The sequence below is a fragment of the Eptesicus fuscus genome, chromosome 9 (assembly GCF_027574615.1).
Source record: "Eptesicus fuscus isolate TK198812 chromosome 9, DD_ASM_mEF_20220401, whole genome shotgun sequence".
NCBI classification, from domain to species: Eukaryota; Metazoa; Chordata; class Mammalia; order Chiroptera; family Vespertilionidae; genus Eptesicus; species Eptesicus fuscus.
In genome coordinates, this window is record NC_072481.1 from 56,423,242 (window position 1) to 56,437,520 (window position 14,279).

General features: G+C 36.8%; 2 protein-coding genes across 19 annotated transcripts in view; one reads left to right on the forward strand and one right to left on the reverse strand.

Annotated features, from left to right (window-relative positions):
* NEXN (nexilin F-actin binding protein) overlaps positions 1 to 11,484 on the forward strand; it is a 41,344-nt gene extending 29,860 nt beyond the window's left edge. For 4 of the 6 annotated variants that reach the window (XM_028142463.2, XM_028142464.2, XM_028142465.2 and 1 more), the window contains 5 exons: positions 1,857 to 2,054; positions 5,875 to 6,096; positions 9,434 to 9,619; positions 10,079 to 10,436; positions 10,531 to 11,484. In XM_028142463.2, coding sequence (XP_027998264.2) covers positions 1,857 to 2,054; positions 5,875 to 6,096; positions 9,434 to 9,619; positions 10,079 to 10,436; positions 10,531 to 10,544 — 978 coding nt within the window. In that variant the 3' untranslated portion in view covers positions 10,545 to 11,484. Of the gene's footprint in view, positions 1 to 1,856; positions 2,055 to 5,874; positions 6,097 to 9,433; positions 9,620 to 10,078; positions 10,448 to 10,530 lie in introns of those variants that run through there. The other 2 variants (XM_008139453.3, XM_008139454.3) reach the window with 1 other exon arrangement.
* Positions 11,485 to 11,562: 78 nt separating this feature from the next.
* The window catches only part of FUBP1 (far upstream element binding protein 1), a 40,135-nt gene continuing 37,418 nt past the window's right edge, over positions 11,563 to 14,279 (reverse strand). For 12 of the 13 annotated variants that reach the window (XM_054721109.1, XM_054721108.1, XM_054721103.1 and 9 more), the window contains 3 exons: positions 14,025 to 14,071; positions 13,002 to 13,138; positions 11,563 to 11,781 (listed from right to left, as the gene is read on the reverse strand). In XM_054721109.1, the coding sequence (XP_054577084.1) occupies positions 13,108 to 13,138; positions 14,025 to 14,071 (78 nt within the window). In that variant the 3' untranslated portion in view covers positions 11,563 to 11,781; positions 13,002 to 13,107. The remainder of the gene's footprint in view (positions 11,782 to 13,001; positions 13,139 to 14,024; positions 14,072 to 14,279) is intronic. The other variant, XM_054721106.1, reaches the window with a different exon arrangement.

The following is a 14,279-nucleotide window of genomic DNA, read 5'->3' on the forward strand; positions in this document are numbered from 1 at the left end:
TGAGAAGTATCTGTGAAGATCAGGAAAGTTAATGCTGGGGGCAGATTTTAGGCCCAGTGATTCACTAGTAGAAAAGTGCAAAATACCTTAAACCAAAAATCTAGTTTTACCTAGAGACATTTATGTTATCAGAAAAGAGAAAGTTTCCCCTTCATTTATATTATTTTCTTATCCAGGGCTAAGTATCATAATTTCATAGTATAGATCAGCTAATTCATATATCACTAATTTTTTTTTTTTTTTTGCAATCTTTGGATGGTAAGACCATATAAACATTGTTTCTTAGTTGAACTGGTTCTTTGGTAAAGCCTGTCATATATAAATCTTAGAACAAATAATTACCCTTTGCCTCTCTCTTTCCCCTATGTCTATTTCAAGCCAGAGGTTTATGTATATACTTTCAGAAGATAGAAAAAGAGAAGTAGGTAATTGCTTTTCATGGTAAAGTGTATTCTAAGTCAGTGATTTTAAAGCAAAGTTTCTAATTGCAATTTAGAGATTGCCTATATACAGGGAAATAATGTAATAATAAAACTGCCATTTTGTTATTATCATGGTGTCAAGCACCACTAAGTGTTTCCATACTTTATTTAGTTCTCATGACAACTCCATGAAAGTTGTTGCAGATAAGGAAACTCAGACTTTGGCTAGATAACTTGCCCAAGGTCACATCTAAACGGCTGTTAGAATAGACAACAGTATGGTGATTACAAGAGGGATAGGGGGGTGGAGGGAGGGAGGAGACGGTAAAGGGGAGATAAATGATGATGGAAGAAAACTTGACTGGGGGTGCTGATGTATTATAGATTTGTACCCCTGAAACCCATGTAATTTTATTAACCAATGCCACCCCATAAATTCAATTCCTGGGGAAAAAAATGGCAGTCAAGACATGGAATTCATGAAAGTATTTAAAAAACCTCTAAATCATTATTTATAATTTTATTATTTAAAGATCTTTAAGATTTGAATCCTACCTTTACCACTTATTTATTTGTATTAACTTTGAACAAGTTACTTTTCAGTGCCTCAGTTTCTATAAAATGGGGATATTAATAATTCCTAGTTTGTAGGGTTACAGGATAAAATAATTCAATACATGTAAAGTGCTTAGCATTGTACCTGGCAGCTATATTAACTATTATTATTTATTTTTCAATTAGCCTGACCATAAATAAATCAGTACAGCCCAGCCAGTGTGACTCAGTGGTTGAATGTCGACCTATGAACCAGGAGGTCATTGTTCAATTCCCGATCAGGGCACATGCTCAGGTTGTGGGCTTGATCTCTAGTATAGGGTGTACAGGAGGCAGCCGATTGATGTTTCTCTCTCATCATTGATGTTTCTACGCTCTCTCTCCCTCTCTAAAATCAATAATAAATCAATCAATAAATCAGTATAATAAAATCATAGCATTGAATAATTTCTGCCTGATTATGAAGGAAGGGATCCTGAGGGGTTATCTAATTCATTCAGACAAAACTGTGATTAAACTGAAATGCTCTATTTTTATTACCACAGATTTATTTTAATTCAACTAAAAAATGTTTAATGTTAGGGGATCTTAATGTCTAATTCCAATAACTGATAGTATAAAATCAAAGTATTTCATCGTGTTCATTGGAATGGAGAATAGATGGTCACCATTTCCTCTGTAATCACAAAATACCTTAGTCTACATTTTCTAATAATTCCTCCCATTTATTGTTTTGTACTTTAGAAGATAATTTAGGTCTCCTGGTTTTTAGTTCAATGTACAACCTTTGTATTCCAGTAATCATAGTTTCTACAAGAAATATTCCCTTTTTAGTAAGCATAATTCTGATAAGAGTGATAAAATAATTATTTTATATAGGTAGTAGATGATGACTCCCCAGAGATGTATAAAACAATCTCTCAAGAATCTCTTACACCGGGAAAACTGGAATTTAATTTTGAAGAATTATTAAAACAAAAAATGGAAGAAGAAAAACGACGAACAGAGGAAGAACGGAAGCATAAGCTAGAAATGGAAAAACAGGAATTTGAACAACTGAGACAAGAAATGGGAGAGGTAAGGTTTTAAAAATACTCATTTGTATTCCACAAATATTAATTATTCTAAGTATTTTACATATATTTCCTCATAATAACTTTGTTAATATTTATTATTCACATAAAGGACATGCAACATACTCCAATGAGACCCCTGATACAAGTTTTCACAGTTATGTGCACTTTCTAGCTCACATAACTCAGCTTCTTTCTTGGTAGTTTAAAAAATATAGAAGATTGCAAGTGACTGAGATATTACTACAATACCTTAAGTAAATATATATTTCCATAGACCTCATGATTATATGTGGTTGTCATTATTGAGAGCTGTTGGGAGTACTTAATATACCCATTTATACTTGTTCGTATCTTTGAAACTGATAAACTGATACATGTAATCTAAATAAGATAAAACTAAAGGAGTGCCATGGATACTAATAGGAACATCAGTTTGGCAAGCCTTTGAGTCACTTTATTTTACTAAAGATAAAACTTTGATGCTGTCACATTTTAGTGTGACTTCTCTAGTGTTGAAATGAAATAGACACACACACACACACACACACACACACACACACACACACTGTACAGGGCCGTTTGCATGGGCATGCAACTTGTGCCCTCACAGGACCCCATGTTCAGAAGGGTCATGTTTAGTGGTCTAATTCTCTCAGGTTGCCATCTTGAAATGTTTAATGATTTACTTTGAATCTGTGTTCCATTGTCCAGTTCCAAGCCAACTGGACAATGGAACCTGCGCTTGAGTCTTAGAGCCTTGGCTCACCCACATATCCTGCCTCCCTGTGGTGGGTTCTCAGCAGCCCTCTTCCCACCTACTGATGCCCCCAAGGCCCTACTTAACTTTCTCCTTTTTGCCCTTGGACGCTGCAGCCCTCCATCTGAATGGCCAACCAATTGCATAGGCAGAGAGGGAAGGGTGAGGGAGGGGGTCAGCATTCCAAGTCTCCCTCTGCCACTGATGGGGAGGGGCTGACAGCAAATGAGCAGAGTTGGGGAACAGCACACAGCCCAACTTAGGGCAAGGGGCCAGTGGCTATCGCAACCTTGGACTAGCAGTGACATGGCATGTTTGGCAGGTGACTTGGTGGGAGCCCCTTGCCAATTCCTCCTAATCTAGGAACTGAGGGGTTCCTGTGCAGAGGTTGCAATCTCTTAGAAGTTGCCTCTTTGTCATGGGTTAGGGCATTGGGCCTGTGGGGATATTTACTTCCTTGCCCTCACTAACCAAGAGACTATAAAGGCTGTATAAATATCCTATCTAATAAAGAGGGAATATGCTAATTGACCATCTTCATCACAAAGATGGCTGCATCCACAGCTGAGGCCAAGTTCCCTTAATGAGCCTTAACAAGCAATCAGCAGGGACCTGAGGCTACACCCTCCCCTGACCCCATGGGGCTTGACAGGGGACCTCAGGCCGCACCCCCTGCCCCAGTGCCAGGCCAGGGGACCTCAGGCCATGCCCCCCATCCCCGGCAGGGCTTGACAGGGGACCTCAAGGTGTGCTTCGCGTCCTGGTGCTGGGCTAGGGGACCTCAGGCTGCTCCCCCCGCCCCAGCGCCAGGCTGCGCCCCCACCCGGCAGGGCTTGACAGGGGACCTCAGGCTGCGCCCCCCACCAGGTGGGGCTTGACGGGACTTCAGGCCGTGCCTCCCTCCCCGGCACCAGGCCGGGGGACCTGACTGCACCCCCTATCCGGCAGGGCTTGAGAGGGGACCTCAGGCTGCGCCCCCACCCAGTGGGGCTTGACGAGGGACCTGAGGCTTGTGCCCCCCTGCCCAGCAGGGCTAGACAGGGGACCTGAGGCTGCACCTCCCTCCCTGTGTTGGGCCGAGGGACCTGAGGCTCGGCCCCCTGCCTGGCGGGGTTTGACGGGGGAACTCAGGCCAGGCCCCCCCCCCCACCCAGCGGGGCTTGATGGAGGACATCAAGGCACGCCCCCCCACAACGGTCTGGGGGACCTCAGGCCACTCCCCCCATCCTGGCCCTGGGGCCAGGGGACCTGAGGCTATGCCCCCTGCCCGGCAGGGCTTGACAAGGGTGGAACTGGCCAGGTCTGGATCTAACCCAATGTGGGGGGGCGAGGGGGGCCCGGCTGGGTCTGGGTCCCATGGTGAGCCCCAGACTATGACAGGAGGAAGGTTTTCATATACATTTTACTAATTTTCTTTCATCTCTGACACTTCTATTATAAAGGGCAAGTAGCAATATTAAATTATTTCCTCTAATTAGTCCCCTTTTAATGTGCACGAATTTCATGCACCAGGTCACTAGTATAGTTAATAAAATTAGTATGCTATAGGGAAATATTCTAAGATCTAGCCTAAATTATAGCATTTATTTGGAAAAGGAAGCTGAAAATGAATTATATCATAAATTTGTTTCTGGTATTTTAAGTAGTCTGTTTTTACCCCTAGGTGAAAAAATAGCGGTAGTATAAAGAAATGTTTTTCCCCCTTGAATGAGCCATTAAGCCTCATGTCACATCCACTGTGACTACCTCCCCTGCCCCATTCCTGCTTTTTTTGCCCCCTCAGCCCAATAAAACTGTAGGTCTTCTCCAGGAAAAGTTTACCAGGAATAACAGCAATATTTTACCATTCCATTTAGTGAGATTAGGTTTTAGTGTAAGAAGTATACAAAGAACTAGTAATCACAATGGACAGGGTAAGGACTGGGGTGGGGTGGGAACAATGGGTGACATTTGTACACTCTCAACAATAAATTTTAGAAAAGAACTAGTGATCATAAATTATGAAAAGCCAAGGGAAAGGAATGTGAATAAAAAGTTTTCAAAATAGCCCTGACTGGTTTGGCTCAGAGGATAGAGTGTCAGCCTGAAGACTCAAGGGTCCCGGGTTCGATTCCGGTCAAGGGAATCTTGGTTGCGGGCGTGTCCCCAGTGGGAGGTGTGCAGGAGGCAGCTGATGGATGTTTCTCTCTCATCGATGTTTCTCTCTATCCCTCTCCCTTCCTCTCTGTAAAAAATCAATAGAAATATTTATTAAAAAAAAAGTTTTCAAAATAAAATGGTATAAAAAATTAGTTCCTGCCCTGGCTGGTGGTGGCTCAGTTGGTTTGAGTGTTGTCCAGTACACCAAGGGTTCAATTTCTGGTAAGGGCACACACTTAGGTTGCAAGTTCGATCCCCAGTTGGGACACATTCAGAAGACAACAGATCAATGTTTCTCTATCACATCTTTCTCTCCCTTCCTCTCTAAAAATCAATAAAAGCATATCCTTGGGTGGGGATTAAAGAAAGAAGAGTAAAATGAAGAGACACTTGTTTTTAAAAAAAATTAGATCCCAATTTAGGTTGACTCTTTTTCTTTCTTGGCAAAATATAAAATTGAGAATACAAGTGATACATAGTGAAGTGTAGGGATTTTACCAGACTGTATCTGTAGAGGTGCTGAATCAGTTGAGTATTAAGACTGATATTTAACTTTATTAGGCCATCATCAAATCAAAGACAAAAAGCATTTAGAGATACTCTGACTCTATATAGAAATGAAAAAACCACGTCCAGTTAGTTAAGCGATAAAATGGCCACACAGTAGGAGTGTCAGAACTAGAATTTATATCTGACTCTTCCCTATCTCAGTGTTCTTTGAACAAAGATCTTTCTACAATTCCTAGTAAAAGTTAATTTTTGATACACATATTTTAGCAGGTTGTATTTAGGTATTGTGTTCAGGGAGGTTATTTAACCTTTATTTTTGGTTTAAAATAGGAAATGGCGAACACTTTTTGGATGTTTATAATACAAACTAATTTTCTAGTATTTAATATATAAAATACCTTTTTTTTTTTTTAAGCAAGAGGAAGAAAACGAAACTTTTGAATTGAGCAGGGAATATGAAGAATTAATCAAACTGAAAAGGAGTGGCTCTATTCAAGCTAAAAATCTAAAAAGCAAGTTTGAAAAAATTGGACAGTTGTCTGAAAAAGAAATACAGAAAAAGATAGAAGAAGAACGAGCAAGAAGGAGAGCCATTGACCTTGAAATTAAAGAGCGAGAAGCAGAACACTTCCATGAGGTAAACTATTTTATATTTAACATTGTTATGATACCGTAATGGTGATTCAACGGAAGTAACACTGGCTTTGAAATAAGTTTTGGAAACTAAATAGCAAAAACACATCAAGATCTTAAAAGACTTTGAAATTATTTTCCCACTTTAGCATTGTTTCAGAGTTTTATTAGAATTAAAGCCAATAGTGAACACCAAATGTTTCACCCTACCAAAAAAAAAAAAAAAAAAAAAAAAAAATTATGGGCATAAATTTTAGCTTGAATTAGTACAACCAATATATATTTGAGTTAAAATAAACTCCAGAGATTATTCATTTACTCTTAAAGATGAGGCCAATAAACCCTGTATGACTTGCTCAGTCATGCAAGTCATATAACTCAGTGGCAGAACCTAAATCAAAATTCAGATAGCATGAATTTGAAGTACCTCCAAATGTAAAATGAGGTGATCACTAAATGACCTGTAAAGTCCCTCCCAGTTTGAGGACTAGTTCCATGGTAATGAATACTGGTTTAAATAGGACCTTGGAATGTTTTTCTGCCAGAGCATTCAACCAATATTCCTCTAAAAATGCATTATCATCAGATATCCAACTAGTAAAACAGGTATGGAAGCTGGGAGGGCCATCAGAGGAGGTTGTTAATAGAAAGTATGTGCAAGTTCTCAAGACTAAAAAGAATTTATTATTGAGGCAAACAGAGTGCAAACAGCTAATGATGAAGATGTAAGTGTAGGTGAGATGACCACGAAAGGTCACAGGTGACACGTTAAGGAACTTTGTTTTATTGGGGTGCACTGAAGGGATTTTAAAAACATGGAGTCATGTCAAGTTAGCATCTTTATAGGTAGATCATGCTGAATCTAAAGATGGTTTTTGATTCATGCATTAAAAAACTTACTTGAAAGCCTTAAATGTCCGAGGGACTGTTCTGGACACCGGGACTGCACTGTTTGAGCTGTATTTAGATAAGGTAAAAGCTGTCTGAAACAGGTACTGAGCTCAGGTGCGAGGCAGGAGCTAGGGATTGTCACTTTTATGGATAGTCTTTGAAAGTATAGAAATAGATAAAACCATCTTGAAACAGTTAATAGTTTGAAAGTAAATGATAAAACCCTGGAGAACACCAACATTTAACATTTGTTTGGCTAAAATATCAGGTGGTTCTTTAGAAAGATAAATGTCACTCTATCTAAAGTTCCATAAGCATGCACTTGATTCTCTTTGTTAAAGGTAGTGAAACCTCAGAGCAGTAATACCTAGCCCTATAAAATATGTAAGATAGAAAGAAAAGAGGTGGTTACTTCTTGTTTTATTGCTATTTATTGGTTCTCGTTTAAAATGATATACTAGGACATAGTTGATCTATAACCCATGTGGATGCCCTGAACACTGTTTCCTGTGAAGAATGTTGACATTCCTCTGATCATAACCCTCTATATTAAAGGTCATTGAGATATTCTTTAAAAACTTGTTAGCAGTTTTGGCATTGAGTGCAATCAACTTCCAGAATAGGACTGCCCCCCTCATCCCTCTAATCATGTATCTAATTTTCACCTTTAGAAAATGTCAATGTTCAATTCATCTCCTATTCCAAACATCTTTTAAGGACCAACTCATTCATGTAACCTTCCCTAATCAAGGAATTCCATTCCAGCTCCCGTAGCCCTTAATCCGTACCTCATTTGGTACTTAAATATTTTAATTGCCTTATAGTATTTGACTTTGTAGTTCAATTTTCTAATAAGGTATACTCCAAAACCATTTCCTTATACTCCCTTTTATCTTAAATTTACTGCCTAATTATACTGTCCTTAATATTCATGTGCTGGGGTGTCAATGTCCTCTTAAGAAAGCACTTAGAGAACAAAAGTTATTCTTTTACTATGACTCATTTTCTGTAACATTTTAAAATGTGGCTTTTCAGAGATTCAAGAAAAGGCAACAATTGCCCTGGCTGGGTAGCTTAGTTGGTTAGAGCATTATCCCAATACACCAAGGTTTTGAGTTCGATCTCTGTCAGGGCACATACAAGAATTAACCAATGAATGCATAAATAAGTGGAACAACAAATCGATGCTTCTTCTCTCTCTCTCTCTCTCTCTCAAAAAAAAGGGCAACAATTGCATTTAATAACAGAAAGACTGTTCATAAGTTTCCCCCAATTAGCTTCAGAGGAATTCTTATTAACATATACTTTTTAGCCTATTTAAAAACTTTAATAACAAAACCCCCAGAACATCCTTCATTAGCAATAGCTATAGGCAGGCATGTTTATCAACCGAAGGTAAATTATGGCATGTATAATAGAATTTACCCAACAGGTATCTGGTTGTGTGTCTGATGCACAAGGATTTCCCAACATCACGTAAAAATCTGATTCAAGAACAAGTCGGAAAACTATCCAAGTTATTCTAATTCCTCCTCCTACATGCACTGGAACTTAGCTGCAGTACCTCAAATTGATGTAAAACATCCATAAATCAGGTTTTTACTATAGGAAACTACTTTACAGCTTGTTTCAAAATTTATTTGATGTAGTACCCTAGAGCAATTTCCTTATTCTGTAATATACATGGTGGTATCTTTAGACAGACCCATCAAAAACCTAGTTTCAAAACTGTCAAATATGACTAAAGTACTTTAGAAACCATGAACTGTTATCTACATGACCCCACTCTACTAAGGCCATTAGTGATCTCATGATGGCTTTATAGTTTGATTTTATTGACTCACACTATTTGACAGTTGAAACACTACTCTTAAGTTACTCAGTTTTTATTTCCATGGTTCCCAACTCTTACTCCTAAATAGATGACTCACAACCACTCTTCACCTCAGTGATTTTCCTAAATTCGTCATTACCTGAAGTTGTTGTCACATTTATTCTACCTGCACTCTTTGCCATCTGACCATCAATAAATTTGTTGGATGGAATACATCGGAACGACACTTATTAACTAAGTAGGGTGACGAAGGAAATCATGAAGTGGGAAATACGGGAGTATTTTGTTATAATATATAGTATCTCCACTGTTACTCAGTCTGGTCAACAAACACTGACAGTTGGGGAAATAAAGATACTGGGATCCCACTGATATTTTATGATCTTTACATTGGGAGAAAAGAATTCCATTTGTTAAGATAACGTTTCACAAATAAAAATTTCATCTTTCCCAAACTAAGGTATAGTGAGAACTTGTCTATAGTGTAGCACAAATAATGTATACAAAATGTTAATTATTTTGTGCCTATTATAAATGACAACTTCAGGACTATTAATACTTAGTTCTTGGTTTTTGAAAAACAAGCAACTCTTATTCTTGGCCCACTTTTGTAAAGGAAGAAGATGTTGATGTCAAGCCTGCAAAAAAAAGTGAGGCTCCGTTTACTCATAAAGTGAATATGAAAGCTAGGTTTGAACAAATGGCTAAGGCAAGAGAAGAAGAAGAACAAAGGAGAATTGAAGAACAAAAGTTACTACGTATGCAGTTTGAACAAAAGGAAATTGATGCAGCACTACAAAAGGTACCAAACATAGCCTTTATTTTCCAAAGATGCTCTTAAAAGCCATAGTTTTATATGAGGGGTAAAAAAACATTTTAATAAGTCACTGGATTGTTTTAGAAACATTTCATAGTTATTTTTACTGTACCTTTTGTTTAGATGTTTATATATTCAAATACTGTTACAACTGCCTACAGTATTCAGTACAGTAACAAGTTTATAGCTTAGAAGCAATAGGCTATACCATCTAGGTTTGTGTAAATGCACTCTATGATATTGGCACAATGACCAAATCACCTAATGATGCAGTCCTAAGAATATACTGTTGTTAAGTGGTGCACAGCTTACTTACATGCTCTTGACTCTGAGGGCAAAAAAACCCCCCAAAACCTATTTACCTCAAAGATTGTGATTAAACTACTGTACTGAAAATGCTGCTATACTGAAAGTGACCACTTGAATGCATTAATTTTAATATAGAAAAGAGAAGAGGAGGAAGAAGAGGAGGGTAGCATCATGAATGGCTCCATTATCGAAGATGAAGAGCAAACCAGGTCAGGAGCTCCGTGGTTCAAGAAGCCTCTGAAAAATACTTCGGTTGTAGATAGTGAGCCTGTTAGATTTACAGTTAAAGTAACAGGAGAACCCAAACCAGAAATTACATGGTGGTTTGAAGGAGAAATATTGCAGGATGGAGAAGACTACCAATATATCGAAAGAGGAGAAACTTACTGCCTTTATTTACCAGAAACTTTCCCAGAAGATGAAGGAGAGTATATGTGTAAAGCTGTCAACAATAAAGGCTCCGCAGCTAGTACCTGTATTCTTACAATTGAAAGTAAGAATTAATCACTTTAAAAAAAATCTAATACTTTTATTCTATTTTAAAATTTTTCCCTTTAAAAAGAATCACTTTTCTTCTTCTTTTTTAGCTGATGACTACTAGCTCCCCTTCCCTCTGCCTGGAACTCTCTTTCTCTCTCCGACTTTCTTACTACATCCATCTTTTCTGTGGCGGGGCCAAAAAAGGAAACCAGAAGTGCCACAATGTTGACTTCTTATTCCTTTTCATAACCGTCTTCAAAAACACAAGCTCATCTAAAGAATACCTTCCTCCTTTCAAAATGAGCACCAGATTCATCGCCATATTATGCATAAGTTAATGCACATTTAATGGGGAAAGTGGGAAATTTACTCAATTATATCAGAACTTAGGCTGTGCATTTACCGTAAGTTCACAGCAATATTTAAAAGTATCAAAACCAACACATTATTTTGCATGAAAGAATGCCATCAATGAGCTATTTACAACTAAAATTAGTCTGAAATAGCCGAGACAGTGAATTTGGAACCTATCAGTTTGAGTGGGAGTTTCCCTTAGTACATCGTTTTGGTTGTAGTTTCAGAGCCTTTCTGAAGCAGATGTAGGAGGGGGTTGGGATACCACTCTTTTTATGGGAGAGGAGGAGAATGGAGAAAAACACGACATTAAAGACTTCTAAGAAACAAATGCCAGAGAAAACTGGATGAAAACCACTGCCTATACAGAGTTCTGAGTGTTGAGAATAATATTAAATGTACTTTTCAAATGTGTGTAATATATGTTCAAGCTTATAAAACCAATTTATGTTGTGACCTTGCCTGAACAAATGACATTTCAATGAGAAACTCTGTATTAGTAGTCACACAGGAGAAAACACTTTCAATATAATTGAAGATTTTAAGATCCAAGAGGATTTGGGGGGTGGGGGAAGGGTGGGAATGGCACAATCTTCAATTTTAAATTCTGGTCTTTAAAATGAGTTTGTAAATAATTAGCTACCATGTTCTATCATCAAGTTGTTTTATATTTTAATTTTCTGGAAGACAATTTTGTTTTACAATGTAAACCCATAATAAAATAACTTCTATATTAAAAAAAAAAAGTCTCAGTATTTTAGAAAAGACAAAACACTCCCTTATAATATTCATCAATGTACATTTATTTTTTTTTATTGAGGAAACCATAATACAAAATTACAGCAATCATGTGTCCTTTTACATACAATGTCATTAAAGCAAACTCTAAACCACAGTTTGTAAAGTATTCAATTTACCTCCAGTCCAAGCTGCATCTCCCTAAGACACTGTTCCCATCACAGTAGCCATTTTAAGCCAATCTTCTTTTTACACACGGGTAGTTTCTGTAGAGAACACTTTTCTCAGGACGAAAATGCATCGAGCATGCATAAGAAAAAATATATATATGTGCAAGTACATTTAAGAGTTTCTATAGGGGTATAAATGAAGAAAATAAAACCCTGGGATTTATTTGCTTAGAAACACTAATGTAAAAAAATCCCTCAGAAGTTTATACTGTGGCAATAAAACTCAAGTGACTAAACAAAAAATAAGGTTATTTTCAGAGTCAAAATTATCTTTTTAGGTATTGTTAAAATACATTTTAAAATGAGGCAGAATTTTCAAGAACTAAAAATAAGACATCCTCATTGATTACTAATTTCTATATCCCTATTCTAAACAACAGACAACTTTGCAGATAGAACTGATTCTCTTGGCAGAGTATTCACACAAATGACATGTTATCCCTCCTACGTATATTCCTATTTCTCTCTTAAGGTACTCTGCTACTTCTACACAAACCCACCCTTCTGAATTAACTACAAAGGTATTTGTCTAACAATATATTTTACAATGTCTATAAACAACTAGTATTAAATGACTAGTTCTAGTATTAAAACCATTTTCGTTAAAAATAAAAGCATACTTCTCATTTCTAAAAGAAACATCAAAACATAAGAATTCTAAGTATCACACTAACAGATCTTTAAAAAATTTTTCAAAATTTTAAGTGCAAAATAAAGTAAATCAGTTCAATTTCAATCTAAACTAAACATTGTTTCTACCACTCCGAACACCCATTGCATTCAAACCAACTGGCTCACCTTTTCTGCTTTCCATTAATTTCAAGGTTAAGATTAGCGCCATTAAAAAAAATGCTTGCAGTATCAGTGAAGGCTTGTGGTAATGATAAAAAATTCTCATAAGACAGAAACAATGCTCCAATATCTATTAGCATTCATCTATATTTTCTTTTGTAAAAATGCACGCTACAGCTAACCCAAACTTGACAATCTCTGAAAGTTCAAAGAGCTCCTTTATATTATCTTAACATACCTATCATTGACTATCAAACACACACACACACACACACACACACACACACACACACACGTGGTGCAATAACTACATAACTTATGAAACTTAACAGTTCATGGAACATTTAAGAGCAAGTGAATAGCACTTTAAAATGAAGTGATCAAAAGCAGGTACATTATACCCTATACCATATTATGTATGGGAATACATTTCATATTTCTCAATTATGATTCGCCAATTTTACCTTCTACATTGAGCCCTTCTATGGTCCATGCTCATCGGCTCACCAATGGCATACACTCAAAGGATTCCTCTTTATGGGTAACTATCTCAGGACCTGATTTTATGAGCTATGATTTGGTGCTTGCAGCATCTTCAGCACTGTGTGTGAAAATGAAGGCAGTATTTTTGAATATTTTTCTTTGTTGTAGAGATAAGCAGGAGTTTTAAAAGGATCAGCACATTTTAGAAATAGAATAAACAAAACTGATATGATGCTGCTTTAAAACATTCATCTTAACTCAAAATATGTACCAGTTAAAATCATCAATAAGAACACACAAACATTTTAAACTGGCAAAAAAATGAAATTCAGCGTCAGTTATTAAAATATTATAAATCAGAAAAATACTGGTTGCTATACAGATTATGCAAGGTTATTTGCTAAACAGTTACCATTTCACTGATGCACATGCCTTTTATCAAAACATACTGCCAGTTTTCTTTATAATTTTTTCCTTTTTCAGTGTATATAAAAGTTTTAAAACCCAAACTGTCTAAAAAGAAGACATAATAAAACTCTCACCCAAAATGGCCTTACTGAATTGCTCTAGTTCAAGAATAAGAAAAAAATAAAGACCACATAGCTTTGGAGGGCAAAGAAAATGTCCTATCAATCTTAAATAGATTGTGAAGGCTGTTGAACTTTCTGACCAAGTGACTTCCTAAATCTTAAAATCTACGTAATTGCCTTTTCTTAAATGTAACAATTTTTCTATGGGAAAAGATGACAAAGGATGATGTAGTTCAATTACAGCAGCAATCTACTCATCATTCTTGTTTAATAAAATAAAAAACATTACCTAGAAATGTAAACAGCTGTTTGAACAACTTACAGACTTTCCACTGAAATAGTAGCATAAATAACAAGATACATTTTGGGGAAGCAGTAGCAGATTGCTTTTGAATACACAACCACAAAAACCTCACAGGGACAACATTAATGTATTGAAATATTTATTTATATATGTCCTTAGGTTGTGCTTACCTGTTGCTTTTTGCAGCAGAACCTAAGGTGGAAGGTCTGGGAAGGCACTGTGAAGCATAAATAATTGCACTGTTTGCAATTAATAAAGATTTTAAAGTTTAAATGAATCAAAATCAACAGCCTCCAATTTGTGAGTTATGATATTGAATCTAACTGAACTATCTCTTCAGTTTAATTAATAAATGTACCACTTTCCTAAAGGTCATCTATAAAACAGTATCATGCAAAATACTGATATTCTTCATGTCAATACCC